The sequence below is a fragment of the Tinamus guttatus genome, unplaced genomic scaffold (genome assembly GCF_059628265.1).
Source record: "Tinamus guttatus ecotype Peru unplaced genomic scaffold, ASM5962826v1 Tinamus_guttatus_pri_ptg000172l, whole genome shotgun sequence".
NCBI lineage: Eukaryota > Metazoa > Chordata > Aves > Tinamiformes > Tinamidae > Tinamus > Tinamus guttatus.
In genome coordinates, this window is record NW_028288706.1 from 3,777,501 (window position 1) to 3,797,163 (window position 19,663).

At 68.2% G+C, this 19,663-nt stretch overlaps 3 protein-coding genes across 3 annotated transcripts in view; all 3 read right to left on the reverse strand.

The window, feature by feature from the left end:
* LOC104570208 (cytoplasmic phosphatidylinositol transfer protein 1) overlaps positions 1-3,987 on the reverse strand; it is a 7,141-nt gene extending 3,154 nt beyond the window's left edge. Inside the window, exons 1-8 of the mRNA XM_088523251.1 lie at positions 3,836-3,987; positions 2,481-2,629; positions 1,788-1,876; positions 1,631-1,638; positions 1,188-1,259; positions 1,002-1,097; positions 771-926; positions 633-696 (exon numbers count right to left, since the gene is read on the reverse strand). Of these exons, the coding sequence (XP_088379377.1) occupies positions 633-696; positions 771-926; positions 1,002-1,097; positions 1,188-1,259; positions 1,631-1,638; positions 1,788-1,876; positions 2,481-2,629; positions 3,836-3,883 (682 nt within the window). The 5' untranslated portion in view covers positions 3,884-3,987. The remainder of the gene's footprint in view (positions 1-632; positions 697-770; positions 927-1,001; positions 1,098-1,187; positions 1,260-1,630; positions 1,639-1,787; positions 1,877-2,480; positions 2,630-3,835) is intronic.
* Positions 3,988-8,295: 4,308 nt separating this feature from the next.
* MYADM (myeloid associated differentiation marker) lies at positions 8,296-9,334 on the reverse strand. The gene has a single exon (XM_010217210.2). The coding sequence runs from the start codon at positions 9,258-9,260 to the stop codon at positions 8,394-8,396; it is 867 nt and encodes a 288-aa protein (XP_010215512.2). The 5' UTR covers positions 9,261-9,334; the 3' UTR covers positions 8,296-8,393.
* A 1,453-nt stretch (positions 9,335-10,787) lies between these two features.
* Positions 10,788-14,464, reverse strand: LOC104570209 (septin-12). Its single transcript, XM_088523076.1, is given in 11 exon segments — positions 10,788-10,948; positions 11,153-11,204; positions 11,406-11,478; positions 11,480-11,503; positions 11,592-11,687; positions 11,840-11,957; positions 12,148-12,285; positions 12,575-12,656; positions 12,788-12,916; positions 13,243-13,434; positions 14,429-14,464. Coding segments are annotated over 10 exon segments (1,020 nt in total). The 5' UTR covers positions 13,406-13,434; positions 14,429-14,464; the 3' UTR covers positions 10,788-10,803.
* Between the last annotated feature and the right edge of the window lie 5,199 nt (positions 14,465-19,663).

The following is a 19,663-nucleotide window of genomic DNA, read 5'->3' on the forward strand; positions in this document are numbered from 1 at the left end:
GTGCCGCGCGCCCCAGCAGTGCCTCTGTGGCAGCGGGAGCCACCACGAGCCCACGCGGCTCCGCGTGCCGAGCGGGGCAGCCAAGGGCATGTACATACACAGGGAGTCCAGGCTGGGTGGGTGCTAGGGCTCCTGGCTCCCAAATTTTTGGTTTGTGGCCACTTGCATCTGAGTCTCGAAGGCCCGAACCTCTTCCAGGGACATGTCTGGAAGGCAGAGAGCCGTTTGCCCCAGGGCCCGCGTGGGAACCGGCCGCCTGCGGTGCCAAGCTGTCGGCTCAGCCAGGCTGGGGAGGAGGTGCGGGGCCAGGTGGTTAGTGGGGTTATTTGGTGTGCTGAAACCTCGCCGAGCCCCGAGGGGTAGGACACACAGGCACTTTCAGCTTAACATCCCTCATTCTCCCCCACACGCGAGCCCCATATTGCCAGCTAATCCAGAGCACCGAGCGGCCGGGAGCATGCGGGGATGCGGGGAGAGCACCGAGCGGAGCGCCAGCAGGCTCACAAGCGGGGACGGAGCAGGGCAAGCTGGAGGAAGAGCTGGAGGCACAAGCAGCATTAGTGGGGTTAACCCCGCATTAAAGCTGTCCCAGCCACGCGTCCTGGGGATGCCGAGGGGCCCCCCGCACTCACCGCACCACTCGTCCACCCAGGCGAAGGCCTGCCGGTGTCCTATCAAGAGGATGTCGCGGATGACCTGCGGGTGAGCATGGCGGTGCGCTCGGACCGGGCAGGGCGAGCCCCCCGCATGCCCCCTGCGCCGCCCCTCACCTTGTGCACGAACTGCTCCACGCGGCTCTGCAGCCCCCACACCTCGAACTTGACGCTCACCAGCTTGTAGGAGCACATGATGGGCTTGGTGTGCTGGCGCCAGCCTTCCCGCAGCGGCCCCCGGCCCGTCTTGGCCGAGCTGAAGTAGCGCGGGTCCTGGTGTGGCGAGAGCGGCTGTGAGGCCGACGCGGCGCAGGGTGCGGGACCCCGGTGCCCCCCGGCCTCCCTTACCTCCAGGCTGCAGTAGTAGCGCTCAGGGATCTCATCGAAGGCGATGTCCAGGAAGGAGACTTCATGGTCCCCCAGGATTTTGTCACTATGGAAGATCTGGGGAGCAAGGGGAGGTGAGGACGTGGGCAGGCGCAGCAGTGAGCTTGCCAGTCTCAGCTGCTCCGCTGAGGGGCAGGGGTGACTCACGTTCTCACTGTCCCCACAGTTGTCCTCGTACTTGGTCTCAATGTAGATGGAGAACTTGGGCAGGAAGGAGCACTGCAGGGAGGGAGGCACAGTGGGCTGGGGTGATGGCACGCCTGGGAGTGGGGCACAGGGACAAGGTGCCAGGGATGGGGTGATGGGATGGGGGAACACCCGGGAGCAGGGAATGGGAACCAGCACTGGGGGACAACTGGGATGGGGGCCTGGGGACGAGGTCAGGGAGACACCCAGGATGGGGGCATGGGACAGGAAGGAGGGAACACGTGGGATGGGGATCTGGGAACTGGGCCAGGGGTGACACTCATGTGGGAGCACGCGGACTGATATGTGGGGACATGGGGCAGGGTGGACACGGGGCAGGGGGACCAGCACCCAGGGCAGGACCAGAGCCACCTCAGGCCGGGGGAGACCCGCTGCCACCTTACCGTGTACTCTGCGGGGCAGCGGGCACAGCCAGCAGGCAGGAGAGAGGCACAGAGGTGAGGGGGGCAGTAGCCACGCCGCAGCCCGTGCAGAGCAGCGCGGTGCCACCAGCCGGGTGCAGTGCCAGCCCGTCCCCCAGCCCGCACCCCGCGGCCTCACCGGTGATGGTGTAGGGGTAGTAGTTCCAGGCCTTCTCGGTGATGTAGAAGATGCGGGGGGTCACTGCTCGGGCCCAGCTGGGCAGCTTGCTGGCAGGGGGGAGCAGAGTGGGGTCCGGTCGGGGCAGGGGACAGAGGCACATCCTGAGCCCCCACACTCTGCCATCCAGCGCAGCCCGGCTGAGCGCAGCCATCACAAGCAGCCCCAAATTGCTCCCCAGGACCCTCTCCCATCAGCAGGGACCCGCATCCCATGCCAAGGATACCCCAATATCCCCACCTCAGCACCCCAACCTCCTCCCCAGGGGCACCCCAGCACGTCCCCGTACGGTCCCCCCAGGACCCCTGAGCTCAGTGACCCCCCAAGGTTCCCCCCATGCCCAGCACCAAGACCCCTCACTGCCACAGCCTGCCCGGAGCCGCTGTCCCCAGGTGCCCCTGTGCAGATTCCCTTCCCCCTGCACCACCAGCAGGACAGGATGGGGCCGGGATCCGGTGCCCCCCGCGCCGCGCAGCCAGCACGGGCGGCCGCGCTCCCATGCTCACTGCTGCCTCCCGCCCGCCGGCAGCTCTCGCTTCATTTACGGGCGTTATTTATAACACACCCGCGGGGAGAATCGTGAGCGCTGCAGCTAAAAATAGCCCGTCTAACGGCAGCGGCTCCCGGGGGTACGGGCCCGCCGCCCGCGCGCACCTGGAGAGGTGGACCCGCTTCTCGGTGAACTGCCCGGGCCCGTGCACGGGGTCCTCGTGGGGCTCGTTCTTCACCACCTCGACGCCCTCGCCCTTCTCGCTCTCCTGGTGGCTGTGCTTGCTGATGGTGTAGAGCTGCCCCACGCGGTACTGCGGGGAGTAGTGGGGCAGAGTTCTTTCTATATATTTCTGTATATATATTTCTATATATATATTATCTATATGTATATTCTATGTATATCTTTCTATATATTTCTATAAGCACCAGGGGATTGCCCATCCCCTGCCGCATCAGCGGATGCTTTGCCTCGCGCACGGAGCAGGAAGCGCCCAGCTCAGCGGGTTTCTTCCCTGCTCGCACATGCCTGACCATGGAGCTCACCCCAGCCGGCACCCACGCTGGGAGCCCCTGTCTCGTCGCAGACAGCCCAAAGCGTTGGAGCAGCAGGGACCCAGGAACAGTGGGGACTTCGGAGCAACAGGGACTTGGGAGCAACGGGGGGACTCGTGAGCTTCCCTCTGCGCCAGAGCTGGGGGCTGCTGGGGTGCCAAGGCAGCCCTGTCTCCCCCAACCTGCTCCTTGCTGCGTCTCACAGAGACAGCCCAGAGACTTTCCGAGCCACTTCCCACTCAGTAAATAATGTGGGAGCCAGCAGAAAGGAAAAAAAATACATATATATATTTGATATATATGTATTATATATACACACACACATATATGAGATGACACAGCTGCATAAGAGCTGTTCTACTGCTGCTCTGAAGACACTGCTCTGCGCTCTGGCTCCTGGAGTGATGTTCTCACCTGGGGCTGGAGGGTGCAGAGCGCTCGGGGCACCAAGGCGAAGGGCATCCCTGTGCATCACAGGGACCTGCTCACCCCATGTGGCCCCCTTCACGGGCCACTGCGCACAGCGGCCTTTGGCCATGGCCAGTGCTGACCGCCCTTTGCTGCAGGGCACACAGGCATATATGTGACCTGGCACTGTGCGAAGCTGGTGCTGCCAGCTGAGCCACCCACCAGCCCCTCAGTGTCCCCTGGGTGCTGAGGGCTGCCATGGTGCAGGGAGGTGCCGGAGCAGGGAGCGAGCCTGGGCACGGCTCTGGCATAAGCCCTGCATGCTATGGGCATGGTGTGGGGCAGCAGGGCCCCAGCACTCCCACAGGCACACGTGTCCCCATGGATCCCTGCGCTGGTGGCCAGCCTGTGCCTGCTGTGCCTGCACCCCCTTGCCCCTCTGCTGAGCCGCGAGCCCCAACTCTGCCTCCTTGGAAAAACAGGCACCTGCTTTTCCACCTCCTATGCCCCAAGTGCCACTGCTGCCCACCGCAGGCTGCACGGCGCCCCTCGCTCACCTCCTCGGTGGTGAGCGGCATGCAGATGCGGTACTCCTTGACGAGCATGGCGGCGAGGCCGGGCGGCTCAGGCAGAGGCTGCGGCGAGGCCGGCGTGTGGAGGCAGCCACTCAGGGCCAGAGCTCATCCTGCGGGTCAGGGCCGGGGCCGGGTGAGGCGGTGAGTGGGGGGCAGCCGCAGCACTGCCCGCCGGAGCAGCTGTCCCCACACACATCCCGCCACCCGCTCGAGGCGGCCGTCTGCTCCGGCGCTGCTCCGACGGTGACTTCATGCACCGTTGCCATGGTGCCAGCGTGAGGTCACCGAAGCGGAGGGAGAACCTGGCACGCGGCACTCGCGGCACCCTGAGCCCTGGGCCAGGGCACCCCCAGCGTTAACCCCTTCTCTACCACACGAAAGCCCCTGCTGCTGTAAGCAGCCCCTCTGAAACAGCGTCCTCCCTGGGGAGCCGCAGCAGCATCCCCCTTCCTCCCGCGCCCCTGCATGAGGAGCACGGGCAGAGGCTCCCTGCAAGGATCCCCCCAGCGAGTTCACTGAGTTGGGTGCCGTGGGTGCCCGGGTGCAGAGAGCGGCCAGCAAGGGTCATGGAGCACCCAGGCAGGCTCCCACTTGAGGCACTGACCCAGTGGCCGGCACCTTCCGCTGCACACGGAGCACAGCAAGGAGCCCGAGCAGAGGGCAGTGAGACACCTGGGTCATCACCTGGAGCAGGAAACCAGTCCCTGCCACGTCAGGGGTGGTGCACAGGAGCTTGTGAGGGGCTAACTGGGGCAGCCTGCACAGCTGGATGAAATGGCCCTGGGCTCCTCAGCAGTTGCCTGCTCTGCAGCACCTTTTGGCCAGCCCTGTGCTGCTCACTGACCTGGCTGTGGGGAGGTGTTGGGGACCTGGCATGGTGCCGGTGCCCAGGAGGGGTGACCTCGGCAAGGGGCACCTCGGGCTGCCAACACTCAGGTGCTTTGGGACCTGCTGCAGCCCACACAGTCATGAGGGCACCCTGGGGCGCCTGCGTGGGGCTGGAGGGTGCAGAGTGCCCCGGGCTGGAGGGAGAACAGGCTGCTTTGGGGAGGTTGTGTCAGCCGGGGGGGCCTGGGGCGGGGGGAGGCTCGGGAGTCTGGGGCTGTCCCGAAGGGCCGGGCAGCTCCGAGGGGGCTGGGGCCCTGCCGAGGCTCGGGCCGGCCGCGCTGCCGGCGCAGGAAGAAGGGGCGAGCCGGGCCCGGCGCCCCCGGCCCCGCCGAGCCGGGCGCACGTTTCCCCTCGGCTCAGAGTAGCCGGTGCTCGGCTGGTCTCCCGCCCCGTCCCGTCCGGACCCGCTGCTCCCCCGGGGCAGGCCCGACGGGATGCCCGCCCCGCGGCACCCCCGGCGCCCCGCAGCTCCCGCCGCCCGCCCTGGCCCCGACGGGGGGCTCCGCCGCCCCCAGCCCCGCCGCCCCCGCGCTCACTCACCGGGGCCGCGGCGGTGGCCGCTCGCCGCCGTGCGCGGCCGCCCCGGGCCGTGCGCAGGAGCGCGCCCGCCCCCCGGGCCCGCCGCCGTCGCCACCGCCGCACACCGACCCCTAGGGGGAGGAATCCGCCGAGCACCGGCGCCCCCACCCGCCCCGGCACCGGCGCTCCCGGCGCCGCGCAGCCCCGGGGCCCCGCTCCCGTCCCGCTGTCCCGGGCACCCCTCGGTGCAGCCGCGCCCGCCGCATCTGCCCCACGGAGCGTCCCCGGTGCCTCCCCGACGGCGCGGCCGCGGCCCGGCCCGGCCGCTGTGCCCATCGCCGCGTGTCCCCCGCACCTCCGGTGCTGCCGGTACCCGGTGCGCTCCGCCGGAGCCGCACGCGTGCGGGGTGCCGAGCTGCAACTCCTGAGCAGTGGCAGTCGGCGAGGCTTGCCGTGCCGCTTCCCTCTCTGAATTTCAATCAACTCGCTCGCTAAAAATAGCTCCGCGCTGGAGCTGGGCAGGGCCGCGCGTGGGGCGTGCGGTTTTGCTTTATTTGCTAAAAAAATTCTGCCTTGGGAGGCTCTGAGTGTTTCCCGCATCGGAGATGAGGCCAGGGACAAGCGCTGCAGTGCAGCAGATGGTGCCACACTGGCCTGTGCCAGCGTCCCCCAAACCTTCCCATGCGGTCCCCAACCGTCCCTGCTGTGGCTCACAGTCTCCGAAGGCTCCTCACAAGTCACCCCAAGCACCATGTCTCTTGCAGCAGCCAGGAGCAGGGAGACGCACCCCTCGCTGCCGGGCGCCCCATTTGCCAACAGCCTCTTCAGCTCCTTCCCCGGGGGGGGGGGAATTTCCGGGGAATTTCTGCCCAGACCCACGCACTTGGCAGCCGAGGGGATTTGCATTTAGGGCGGAAAATCTGGCTCAGGCCCTGTGTTTGTTTAGGCGCACGAGGCCCTGCCCTGGCGCTCTCCCCAGCCGAGCGCGGCTGCGCCTCGGGGTGCTCAGCACCCCAGGTGCCCCAAAGCCACCCCAGGGCTCATGCCTGGTGGTCACCACAGCTCTAGCACTCACAAGCAACCTCCAAAACGTGATGCTGATGGCCAAAGTCCGAAGCCAGCACAGGGGCACATGGTGACCTTCCATGAGTGCCACATGCAGCTGAGTGGCCACTGGCACTGGGAAGTAGGAAGTAGGGGCAAGCAGCCCACTCCAGGCCACAATCCTCCCTCGGCATGGCTAGTTCACTGCCATCATAACACTTGGGTTGGCCTGAGACACCCGTGCAACATCATATCCTGGAGCACAGCCCTGAGCATGCAGCACAGGTAACGGTGGCTCTCTGTGGCTGCTCCTTGCCGAGCTGTTTCCCTCCCTCCTCAGCAGCAGGTCTGCGCCATCTCGTGGTGACAGGGACAGCGTTACGTGGTCCCCCATGCGCCCTGGGGACACCAGCATCGTGGGCCACGATGCCAAAGAGCGCTGAGGCCTCCTGAGGAATGTCGCTCCCGGGAGGGCCGTGTGTGCCCAGCGGGCTTGAGAGAAGCCCAAGGGGCCCAAGAGCAGCCGCAGCCTGAGGTGGCGGGGATGGCACCCTGAACAGCGGGGACAGTGCGGGGAGGGTGCAGGCGAGCCAGGGGCAACCCGCCGCTGCTGCGGAGCGGGCACTCACCTTGCTCGCCCAAGGGGGAAGAGGATTAAATTTAGCCCTCATCGTTGCAGGGGAGCGACGGCGATGAGCGGGTAAGATGGATATCAGCGTCGCTGGAGGAGAATGCGTACAGCTAAAAATAGCAGCAAGGACGCGGGAAGCAGGAGCGGACGGAGCAGCGACGGCCCCGGGAAGGTGAGATGCGTCCGCTCATCACAACGCCACGGAAGGATGTGCCTGTGGTCCCAGAGCGGCCTCGGTGCTGGTGCCAGCACAGTCGGCTACCAGCACATGGCCCCTCCTGGCCCGCGGCCAGCCACGCGGAGCCTCCCCCTCAGCAAACACAGTGACATGCCCGGCGCACACACGCCAGCGCATGCCTCGCCCCTGCCCTGCCGCCCGGGGTTGCCTCCTGCTGCTGGGCTCCAGCTCCTCAGCCCTCCGCGCCGCGCACGGGTGACAGCCCTGGCAAGCCGGCCCGTCCCAGGGCTGGGGGGTCTCCGCCGCCTTCCGCATGCACATTCCTCCCAAACTCGTTCCGCAGGGTCTTGAGCAGATGCCAGGCTGATGGCATCTGGGTTTGGCTTCCCGGTCATGCCCTGGTTAGCACCGAGACCCAACCAAGGGTCAGGAGCAATGAAGCTTTTGCTGGTGCTCGGCATGTGCCTGAGGAGCAAGCAGGCTCGGGCGCAGCCCCTGCAAACACAGTGCCACTTAGGAGTTCCCATGGCTGGTACTGCTCCCTGAGACCCTGAGCAAGCCTTGCTCCCGCCCCCAAATCCTTCCACCAAAAAAAAAACGCTCAAAGGGGCCCAAGAGCAGCCCTGGCCCTTCCTAGAGAGGCAATGGACTCACAGCACGGCAGGGAACTGAGGGCCCCAACTGCCTCACTGCCCTGAAGTCTGCGAGCAAATGCCCCCCACTACCATACCCTCCAGTGTCCCCCAAAACAGCCCCAGGCAAGTGCCCTTGGTGCCGTCCCCTCCAAGAGGGCCCCCAGCACATCCGAGTCCCCATTCCTACACGGGCTGGTCACCTGCCAGGAAGGAGCGGCGGGAAGTGGGGGGAGAAAAAGCAAGAGGAGGCAGAAGCTAGTGAAAAATGACCCATTTTAATCGCAAAGCCTCCCCCAAACCTCCCGGCTGTCGATGCTGGCTTTCCGGGCCGTGCTGAGCTGTGCTGCCCCCCCACACCCCGCAGGTCCCCCCGCTGCAGCCTGCGGGGCCCCCACAGCGTGCCCCATGCGTGCGCAGCCTTCGCCTTGCCCCGGGGCGCCCCTCGCGCGGAGGAAGGAGAGAGGGAGCTCTCCGAGGCGCCCAGCCGCCCTGGGGAGCGGGCGGCCTGCAGCAGCCTCTTCCTCGGCTCCGGCGGCAAGCGCTCCGCCGGCACGCGGCATCCCGGCAAGCCGTGCAGCCCGCGGTCCTCCCCGCGCTCCGGGAGAGCCCGCTGGCACCGTGGCCGGGTACCCGCCTCCCCAGCCCTTAGGTAGGCACCGAGATGAAGACCATCTTGGTGGAGTACACCAGGTCTACAAGGTAGGCAAGGAGGTTGAATATGGTGAGGAAGGTCACCCCCAGGCGCCTGTTCCACCAGCAGTTCGCACCGCAGGGGTTGGGGCGCCTCGTGTTCCTGAAGCTGTACAGGGGCCAGATGACGGTGACCGTGAGGTACATCACCAGCGCCAGGGCGTTGTAGCCGACGAGCATCTTCTCCAGGGGGCAAGGCATGTAAGCGAGGCACCGGCCGATGGTCATGATGATGATGAGGAGGGTGATGATGAAGCAGATGGCATAGACTGCCACACACCACTGCAGGGCAGGTTCGGAGCCGACATCGTCCAGCAAAGAGAAGATCAGACAGGCCACGTAGGCTTCGAAAACCTTGAGGAGCCCCGGCACAGTGGAGAGGAAGCTGCTGATGTCACCCGGCTTGGCTCGCGTTAGCCCCACCTCCAGAGCATAGGCGAGGAAGCAGAGGCAGGATATGGCCGTGGCGGCGGCCTGCCGGGCGCACGTATCAGAGTTACAGGGACTGGAGATGAAGGTGGAGGGGAACACCACGGAGGTGGTGAAGATCATCAGCGCGGCCAGCATGGAGAAGGCTGAGGTGAAGTCATCCCAGGAGAGGGGCAGCTTGGGGTACAGCTCCAGCAGCTCCAGCAGCACGATGAGCACGGTGACGGCGAAGCAGAAGCACCAGGTGAACATGCACCACGTCCCGTAGGTTCCCCCGTAGATCCTGGTGGAGGCCACCAAGCTGAACGCGATGCAGGAGAGCACGATGGCGAAGATGCGCGCGATGCCCACCCAGGAGGTCAGCGCCCGCTGGTTCACCCTCATGACGGCCATGGCGCGGCGAGCCCGTGCCCGCTGCTCGCCTCCGTGCGCTGCCTGGGGCGCCCGCTCGCCGCTCGCCCGCCCGCCCGCGCGGCAACGCCCGAGCCGAGTGCTGCGGAAATGCCTGCGCCGCCGCGTGACCTTATCTGGGCCGCGGAGCCGGAGGGGAGGAGCGCGGGCAGGGAGGCTCCGGCCGCCCCGTCCCACCACAGCCCCCCCGGCCCGCCAGCGCCCTGTCCCGTTCCGCTACCGCCCCGTCCCGTTCCGCTACCGCCCCGTCCCGTCCCGCCGCCGCCCCGCCGGGGCCCGCAGCAGCCGCCCGCGCTGGCCCCTCGCCCGGCCCTGCCCCGCGGCCGCTCCGCACAAAGCGCCCGTTCTTCGCCCGCCCGCCCGCGGCAGCCGCCCCCGCCGTCGGGGCCCGCCGCGGCGGGCGCTGGGGCAGCGCGGGCGGCGAGAAGGGCGCCCAAGGTGCGCGGCCTCGGCACGGGCCGGGGGCGGCGGGACGGGGACCGGGCGGGAGGGGAGAGGGACACCCCGCCGGCCGCGGCAGCTCCCGCAGCGGAGCCTTCCCAGAGCGGGGCCTTCCCGGAGGCTGGGGGAGAGGCTTCAAAGGAGGGGGGTCCCAGCGCAGGGTGTTTCCGGATTAGGGGGACCCTGAGCAGGGGCTCCTGGAACACGGTGGGCACAGAGAAGGAGAGGGCCCTTAGGAGAGGCCCCTGAAGCCGTAGGCACAGCGGGAGCAGCCGGGTGTAGCCCCAGTCCTGCAGCCCCAGCACCTCCGGGTGGCACCTCGGCTGCCCACTTCCCGATAAGCGGCTCAAAGTCCGGGCAGTGCCAGGTACTGTTGCCCGGGCAGGGCCAGTGGAGTGATAATGGGGAGGGAGAGAGGCCGCCCACACCCTGCTCCCCGCTGTGGCTCCCCCCGCAGCACCCCGCTCCCAGGGAGCAGGGTAAGGGCACAGGGATGTCCCCACTGCTGTATGGGGGTGCTGGCAACAGGGCATGAAGCTACAGAGGACAGAGTGGCATGGGAGGGGGCAGCCGCCAGCAGGGAACGGGGAAGAAGAGGGTTGCAGGGGGAAGATGATGAGGATGAAGGCTCCAGGTTGACCTTTATTGCATGAGCAGGCCCCAGGGGAGCATGAACCCATGGCAAAGCTCAGGCACCAAGGCCAGGCTGCCTAGGGGACAGAGCTCCCACTCTCCAGTGCCCAGGACCCAGCTCGGGGCAGCCTGGCCCCCCTGTTGCAGCCCCCATCCCCTCCCCAAACCCCCATGGGCCAATGTGCTATCCCCTGAGAGCCAGAGAAAGGTCCCCAGTTCTTGTTTGCCTGTTCCACTGGTGCTCCCCCAGCTCCAGGGGAGGCCGCCTGCCCGTGCAGGGTGAAGGTGCAAGGCACAGTCCCTGGTGGGATGCGCAGGCAGGGAGCGTGGGAGCACGTAGCCAGGGGGGTCCCAGGAAGATATGTGCGGAGGGGACGGCCCTGTCCCGGGTGGCGGTTCTCAGCAGGACTCAGCTCTGCTCCCCGCTGCCGCCCGTCCTCCGCCCGGCAGCTCACAGGTCGCTGTCGTCCTCATCCTTGCCCTGCAGCCCGTTGACGGGGCTCAGTGCCAGGCGGTTGCTCTCGTTGAGCCGCCGCACGCGGTAGCTCTCGTAATGCACGTTGTGGGTGATGTCCTTGAGATCCTGCAGGTGGGACCTGCACGAGACAGCAGCCGGTGACAAGGGGATGAAGGAGGTGGTCATGCACAGTAGGTGCTCGAGGCATGGCTGCCACCGTCCCGCCAGGATGTCCCGACCACCAGAGGGGGGGACCATGCCAGCCTGCCCTGCCTCCCGCCCACCTGCAGGGTGCCCGCCACGCGCCCACCACCATCCCTGCGCGGGCAGGGTCGTGCCTCACCGTATGAGCAGGTCGCGCAGCATGGGGAACTCACAGTGCATGGGGTTCTCCACTGCAAGACAAGACAGAGAGCACTTTGCTGCCTGCGCAGGCCGGGGAGCACCCCTGGGCTCAGCACAGGATGGGTGGGCACACAGAGGACTGGCACACATCAGCACACAGCTGGGCACCCGTCCTGAGCCAAGAAGGGACATCCTGGCTGGAGGCACTCTATGTTGTTGCCCGAGTGTCTGGGCTGGTGGTGCAACTTTACCTTCAATGATGCCCCACTTGGTCTTGCGGCCCAGCACCCGCTTGCCGTTCACTTGGTGCTCCTGGTCTGCCCCCCACCACGGCGAACGGGATCTTCTCCTGCCGGTGCAGCAACAAGGTCACCCAGGTGGCTGTCAGCTCCGCCAGCCACCACCCCCCCTCGCACCATCACTTTTCCACCGCTCACCCGAATCCTGTCGTTCAGGGCCCTGTCATCTGGGTCCTCGTCAAAGTCCTCCTGTGGGTACACACTGATGGCGTGGGCCTTCAGGTCCCTCTGGATCTGCAGGACACAGTGGCTTGAGAGGGCCAGGGACTGAGGGCAGATGGGTGGCAGGAGACAAAGCATCCTGCGCACCGGGGCCAGGCCGGGGAGCCCCTGGGAGCCAAATGCGGCCCCGAGGGCACCCGGCAGCCCAAGGGCGCTGCCCTCACCCGCTGCTTGAACTCAGCACGTTCCTCCAGGGTGAGCGTGTCAGCCTTGGCGATCACGGGCACCACGTTGACGATCTTACTGAGCCGCCGCATGAACTCCAGGTCGAGGGGCCGCAGCCTGCAAGGGCAGCCGGTCGGTGCTGGCATGGGCTGCTGCTACGGCCCCCACCATGACGGAGCCCCCACAGAGCACCAAAACCTCAGCCCCCCGCAGCGAGGGTACACCGGTATCACTCCAAACCACTGGAGCTGCCCAGGACAAGGGTGAGGGGCTGCAGCGGGGCTGGGGGCCTGCAGCCAACACTCACCAATGGCCTGTGGGGGGCACAAAGTAGACACAGCCATGCACCCTGGTGTCCGGGATCTTCCTCTTGCGGGTGATGAGGATCTCCTCGCGCAGGTACCTCTCGTACTGCTCGTTGATGTACTTGATGATGGGGTCCCAGCTGGCAGAGGGGCAGCAGGGAAGGTGGTGAGGAGCCCGGGGACGGTGCTCAAGCAGCATCCCGGGAGCCAGCACCATCCCCAAAATGAAGCTGCACATTCGCAAATGAAAAAACAGGCCAAGTGCCTGACCCTGCTGGGGACCAGCAGGACAGGGATGATCCCTGGCATGGACACCCTTAGTTGTGGACTACATAGCCTGTGCTTTCCGAGTGGGATGGCCAGCAACTGTCTTAGGGCCGATGCCAGCCCTGGTGCCTGGTCCCAGCTGCATCCCAAGAACCAACCTACCAGTTCTCATTGTTGATCTGATCACCAAATCCCGGTGTGTCCGTCACTGTCAGCTTCATCTTCACACCCTTCTCCTCGATGACTGGCAGGGCACAGGGGCACAGGGTCAGTGGCCACCAGGATCAGGGAGAAGCGGTGATGCCACTTGTCCCCAGGACAGCGCTGGGGGGGACAGCAGGACCCCCATGCTGGTGGCGGTGGCAGCAGCCTTACCGTGGGTGACGGACTGCAATTGCACCGTCTTGGGGATGCGTTCCTCTCGGCCGGGCTGCGTGGCTTTGCGGCTCACCTTGGACTTGAAGAGGGTGTTCACCATGGTGGACTTGCCCAGACCGCTCTGCCCTGTAGGGAGGCCGCAGGGACGGTGAGGGGCGGCCGCCGCGCTCTCCCCGCCGGCGCGTCTGCACCTCCCCAGCACGGGCAGCTCTGCTCCCCCTCACTAAGGCAGAACGTCCAAATTCTCCCCAGCAGCCACGTGGGAGAAGCTGGCAGGATGTGCTGGGGAAGCCTCCGTGCTGCGGCCCCACTCGCCCACCCAACAGGAGCCAGACGTGTCCCGCACCTCCCTCCCACGGCTCCGTACGGCCACCGCGCTCCGGGAAGCGGCTCCCGCGCTGCCGTGTGCCCGCCTGCCGCGCCGGCTCTGCCGTCCCAGAGGCAGCACTCACCTACAACCATGATGTTGAACTCGAAGCCCGTCTTCATGGTCTTGATCTTCATCTGGTCGAGGACGGCCTCGATGCCCACATAGCCAAAGAGCTCGCGGCCGCCCTGCTCGGGCTTGGCGGCGGGGGGCAGCTCCTCGGGCGCTGCCGCTGCCGGCAGCTCCATGCCCAGCTCCGGGGGCTCCAGGCCACTCACTGCACAGGGGAACAGAGCTCTGTGTGAGACCTCGCTCCTGTGAGTGTCCCCCAGCCCCTAAACCAGCCCTGGGGTTGCCTCGTGGCCCAGAGTGGAAGCGAAGGGCAGCCCGGAGCCCGCCCGGCTACCGGGAGGGACAGTAGCTCTAAGTGCCCGAGCAGCAATGGGCAACACTCCTGTGGCCCTTCAGGGGCTTTGGCATGGACCCAGGGGCACCAGGGCCAAACTCAGGCCAGACGGGGCTTTGCAGGGCACCCCAAGGTGGCGTGGGGCTGTGGTGGGTGGCGGAGAGCCATGGGCAGGGGACTGGGAGCTGAAAGTGCCCGCCGGGATCCCTCCCATCGGAGCGGGCGCTTGCGAGGCCGCCGCGCTGCCGGCACCGTTGCCCCAGCAGCAGACAGCGCAGCCCCAAGCCCGCGGCACAGAGACACGGCGCATTCCTCGCCGCCCCCCGGCCTCGGCCCGGCAACAGGGTCCGGCACAACGCTGCCAGCGCCATGCTGCCGCGGGCACCTTCCACAGCCCTGCCCGCCTCCGTCCCTCCCGCAGCCCCAGGCAGCATGCTGGCCTGCCACGGGAAGCCTCGGTGGCACCAGCACCGTGCTGTGCCACCCCCCGAGTGCCCTGCAGCCACCCCAGCCACATCGAGCGCAGTCCTGGGTGCTGGGATGCCAGGGACGCATGCGGCTTCCATGTGGATGCCGAGGACAAGGAAGGCTCCCGGACCTGTGCCATCCTGCTGGCCACGGCGGGTTCCCTTGGCAGGCACTGCCCACCTGCCTGCATGTGCCCTGCAAGCTGTGCAGCATCCCTGCCACCCGTGCCCGTCCCCGCTGCGCCGCCGGGGGAGGCTGTGAGCCTGGCGGAGCCCCGCAGCAGCGCGGAGCAGAAGCTGCCTCCTTCGCCCTCCTTTGTCTGCTGACTCCGGCAGCCTTCGAGCCCTCTTTCTCCTCCTCCTCCTCCTCCCCGGCCCAGCCATTGTTCGGGTCCTACCTCAGTGATGCTGGCGTGCGGTCGGGGTGCCCGCGGGCGCCATGCAGCCCGGGCAGCCTCCCGGGCCCCGGCTGCGGGCGGCTCGCGGAGCTGCAGCACAGTCCCCTCCCCTCCGCCCGCTCCCTCGCGGGGAGCACAGTGGGGCTGCGAGCCCGGCCGCACTAAAAGCAACGGTGCTCCCTCCCCTCTCCTCCGCTCAGCGCCTTCCTCCTCCTCCTCCCCTTCCCTGCTCCCTCCCTCCTACCAGGACGTGCATCTCCCAAGTGCCAAGTGTGCCCGGGCACAGCCTGCCATGGTGCTGGCAACGGCGTCACCTTCCCCCAGTGCACGTGCCCTGGGCACCGCTGCAGCTGTCACCCTGAGGTGCTCACCTGGGCACACGCTGTCACCCCGGGGGCTGCCTGCCGCACGCGCCGTCGTCCCGGCCGCGCTTCCGAGCACGGATGCAGAACTGGGAGCTGCTGTGGTCGCCCCGGCGCTGCTGCGGCCCCCAGTTAAAGGCACCCCGGTCACTGTGCCACCTCCTGAGCGGGCATTGTGCCACCCGTTCCCACGGAGCATCGCTGTGGCTGGGCACCAAGCCAGCCCTGCCACCGGGGAACCCCAGCCCAGAGCCAGCCTCCCCATCCCACCCGTCCCAGCCCAGTGACCTCCTGCTGCAGACGGAAACAGCCCGGGGAGAGGGCAGGGCGGAGGCTGGCGCTTGTGGCCAGGGTGTCGCGCTCGCGAGGCCCAGGAGCCTCCCCGGCAGCCGCGGGGCCGGAGCAGGCGGGGAGGCCGGCGAGCGCGGCCGCAGCGGCAGAGCAGCCCCCGCCGGCTCCTGCACAGCCCGTCATTAGCGGCTAATGCGCCCTGGCGTAATGGCTCCCTGTGGCCGGACCTGTTCGTGGCCTGGTTGAAGACATTTTATTTTTCCAGGTGGGGACAAGTGGTGGCAGGATCAGGGGCTCCCCCAGTAGTTAATGACTGATGCGGGGTTAATCAGCGTGCTTCCTGGGGAAGCCTCTAATGAGCTCCTGGTGCAGAGGACACCAGCAGGGCAGAGGACGGGCTGGAGAGCGAGACCCCTGTGTGGGTTGTGCAGCCCTGACCGGGCCTTGGAAGCGGCTTGCAGGAGCTGGAGGGACGCCGGGGCCCTGCAGGCTTTGGCACCGACGGGCCCGTCTGCAGGAACAGATGGGATGAGGAGGAGGAGGGACGCACGCCGTGCAGCACGGCGATGGATGGAGGATGCTGGAGGTGTGGGGGACGTGGGGAGAGGGACGCCGCCGCCGCCGCGCAATGCGCCGGCCCTGGACCTGGTGTCTCGGCGCCACTCGCACCTGCCCTGGGCTGCTGGCGCCCGCCACGACTCCGGCCAGGGCCAGCCCTACCTGCCCGGCCGGACACAACCCATAAACACCGGGGCCTCTCCCAGAGCCACACGCGTCCCGAGGGGAAATTCAAACGCTGTGTGCAGCCGGCCGCGGAGCCAGGCTGCCTACGAGGGGGACCAGCCACGTGGGGCTGCGTGGAGGGGCTGGAGGCTGTGTGGAGGGGCTGGAGGGCGCCTGTCCCGTGCCCTCTTGCGCGCTCCCAGTGCTGGGCTGCAGAAGCAGAAGTGAGAGTGCAGGGGCCTCTCCGGGCACGAGCGCGGCCTCGGCAGCCCCGCAGCGGCGCGGCGCTCCGTGCCCACCTACCCGCTCCTGCGTGGGACAAGGGAGCTCCAGCTGGGGTGGTCACAGTGGGGTAGGGTCAGGGTTTCGCTGGGTGAGGGTCTCAGGCGGGCAGCGAGGTGTCGCAGTGCTGCCCAGCCCTGCTGCCCTGGCGCCGCGTGCCCCGCGCTGCCCGTCCTTCCCCGTCCGGCTGTACCCTGAGCACTGGTCCTACCTCGAGCACTGGTGGCACGGCTGGCCCCAGCCCAGGCTGCTGCCACGGAGAGAGACGGCCACTGGGGCCAAATGGCTCCTGGGGTGCAAAGCAGGGAGGGAAGCTGCGGCCCGCGGCTCCTCCTCTGCTCCTCCTCCTGCTCCTCTTCCTCCTCCTCCTCCTCCTCCTCGCCTCCAGGCCCTGCGTGGGCGACCCGGGGCTCGGCGTGGAAGTGAAAGGCGGCCCCGCCACCTCCGTGTGCAGCACTCTGCTTCCTCAAAAGAGGAGCAGGCCCGAGCCTGCCGTGCCTGGCTGCCGGGAGCGCGCGGGGACGCGCACACAGTGCCCCGCGCTGCAGAGCTCCTGTCGTGCTGCCAACCCAGGACCAGGATAGCCTTGCGGGAGAGGAACCACCGTGTCCCCACCTCTTCCTGGCAGAGACGAGTGCCGCGGGGCTGCCAGCCCCACGAGCAGCCCCCACGCGCCAAAGATGCCGCGGGTCGGAGCTGCCGGGGCCAGGCGGCAGCGCGGGGCCAGCCGCATGGCGCTGGCCGGGGCGTGATTCACCCTGCCCGGAGCGGGAACGCAGATGCCTTCGCCGGCGTTAGCACTTATGGCCCTGCTGAGGGCTGCTCTGGGGACACCCCAGGCAGCAGGGTGGCGATAGCCGGCACATAAACACCCATTACGGGCTGCACGCCGCTCCCGGCGGCATGTGCTGCTCCTGGGACGCGTCCCGGCAGCCGAGGCGCCCGCTTGCACCCTGCCCTCGCAGGCAGAGGATGGGCAGCTCGCCGGAGCACCCCCTCACCAAGGGGAAAGGCGGGACGGGAGCAAAATGCTGGACGTGGGACAAGATGGGCGCGATAGGGTGCGGGGAGCGCGGCCCCGGCATCGGAGCGCATGTGTCCCAACCTGCCTGCCCGCGCGCTGCCAGCGCCGCCCCCCACCGCGCCGCACGTGCCGGGGCCCCGGGGCAGGGCGGGCTCGCGGGAACGGGCTCCTACCGTGCGGCTGCGGCGGCCGCGCGCGCGGCGGCTCCAACGAGGTGGGCGGCCGGGGGGGCGCGGGCGGCCCCAGCACCAGCCCCCCGAGGAAGGCCGGCTGCGAGCTCACTTGCACCGTCTGCGGCCGCGACACCAGCTTGAAGGGGGCGGCTCGGGGGGCCGGCGGCGGCTCGGGGGCAGCCTTGGCGTCGCGGGGCGGCTGTGGGGGCCGGCCGGGGCCCACACGGAGCGACATCCGTGGGGCGTCCATGAGGCGGCCGGATGGGAGGGACGGCGGCTCTGAGGCGAGGGGCCGAGCGGGTGCGCGCGGCGTCGAGGCCGGGGCGCCCGGCTCCTCGGCGATGTGCAGGTCGAGCGCCGGCAGCGAGGCAGCCAGACGGCCGGGGCGCTCCGCCTCGCCGGGGAAGACGCTGCCGTGCGATGAGACCTTCTTCAGGCCGGGGCCGGCGGGCGGCAGCAGCAGGGGGCTGGCAGCGGGCTGGCCGCGGAGGCCGGCGAAGCCATTGGGGCTGCAGCGGCTCTGGAAGGAGGAGACACGGGCCAGGCCAGCGGCGCCGTTGGGCCGTGTGGAGGGGCCGGCACCACTGCTGAAGGAGAGGCTGCTGCCCAGGCGGCTGCGGGGTGGCGAGGGCGGCCCCTCAGCTCCATCCTCTGCCTCAAACGACTTCTCAAGTGCTGTGGGGAGAGAGAGATGGCGGTGTGAGCGCGGCTGGACCCTGGGGTCCCCCCTGCGCTGCCTGTGCCACCAAAGGGCCGTTTGTTCATCCTGTCCCCCTGGGAAACCGGATCCGGGGCCGGTGGCCGCCCAGGGCTCAGGTCTCCCAGGCGCTTTGTGTGGCGCCGCTCCCCGTGGGGCCGGGCTCGGCAGGGGCCGCGCGCCCCCCGGCCGCACACTGACCCCTTTCTTCCCCTCCCGCCAGCGCGTAACTGGATCTGCTCCCCGGATCCGCTCCCCCGTCTGTGTCCCAGGCTCAGCTCCACCACTCGGGCACTGTCGCCTGCTCTCTTGGGCCCTGGGGCAAGGGGAAAGCTTGAAAACACAGATGTAGCCAGTGCCCTGTCCCAGCCTGCAGCAAGCCTGCAACAGATACTGGGAAGCTAATTACCCCGCTTGGCTTCCCAGGTGATAACTCTGAAGGCTAATGATGGTAAGGTAGGCCAGTGCTATCAGCAGCAGCACTAATGACTATATTGGGGTCATCTCTGCCCAAATCAAGCACCTAACAAGAAGCGACTGTGCCCAGGAGAACTTTCCACCTCCTTCAGCAGCACCACAGTAGGATGTTCCATTCTTATAAGATGGAAATTGCCTTCCTTTGGCCTTCTTAAGGGTCAACTCCCTTGAGCCCAGCCTTTCCCCAGGGAAAGGCTCCCAGTGACTCTTGCGGGCAGCAGGGATCCTTGCACAGCCCCTCTGCTTGTGGGAGGTCAAGCTACATCTCTGGGGGCAGCACAGAAGATGCCGCAGCAGCTCTGCCTCACGGCGCCCCACGGGACATGAGCACGGCCAGGACCCCCGCGGCCGCTCCATGGGTGGAAGAGGCAGCAGCCGAGCGGCAGCCTCCTGGGAGAGGAAGCTGCTGCGCCAGGAGCCGCGGGGCGCCGCGCCGGGCTGGCCGCGGGCTGTGAACGCTGCGTGCCACCCGCCCCCGGAGAGCGCGCGCAGCCAAGGCCCCCGCGGCGGGCACGGGCCGCGGCCGCCCTTCCCGCTGCAGGAGCGCTGCCGCCGGCCCACGCAGCGCCGCCCGGCACGCGGCTCTGCCGCCCAGCACCCGCCCCGCTCTCCTGTAGCCTTGGTGCAAGTGCTGCGCAGAGTGGGGACCCTGTCCTCTTCCTCATGCCCCTGCGTGCCCTCCGTGCCCCGTCCCCTCCCTGCTCACCCTGCCCTGCCCCAGGGGCTCGGCCCGGTGCAGCTGGGGTCAGGGGCCAGTGCACGGGCGCGTTAATTAGAGCTTTCCGCAGGGCAGGTATTTCTCCATCGCCCCGCTCGGGTGGCCGGGCCTGCCCCTGCGAGGCCACCTGGGGCAAGGGGACACAGCGGGTGGCACTGCCCTCCCTGCGTTGGTCTCCCGCTGCTGGACCGCTGCAGCCAGCAGCGCCCACCCTCCTCCTGCCCGAGCGGCACCCGCGGGTCCAGCACCCGCGCGCAGCAGGCCCGGCCTCACCACCCCACAGCTGGGCCCGGCGGGGCGGGCGGCCGCGGGCGGCAGGGAGGGAGGCGGCGGGAGCGGACGGGTTAACGCGGCCGGGCTAGGTGCTCGCATTCCTCTCCGGGCGCCGGCAGGCAGGAGCCCCAGCGTCAGGTTACGGCGCCCGCTCCTCCCTACCCTGCCCCTTCCCAAGCCCCTTCCAGACCCGCCGCCACAGCCTGCATGCACAG

What these genes read in the sequence shown, in the direction of transcription:
- MYADM (XM_010217210.2), bottom strand. Translation starts at nt 9,260, where the DNA reads ATGGCCGTCATGAGGGTGAACCAGCGGGCGCTGACCTCCTGGGTGGGC.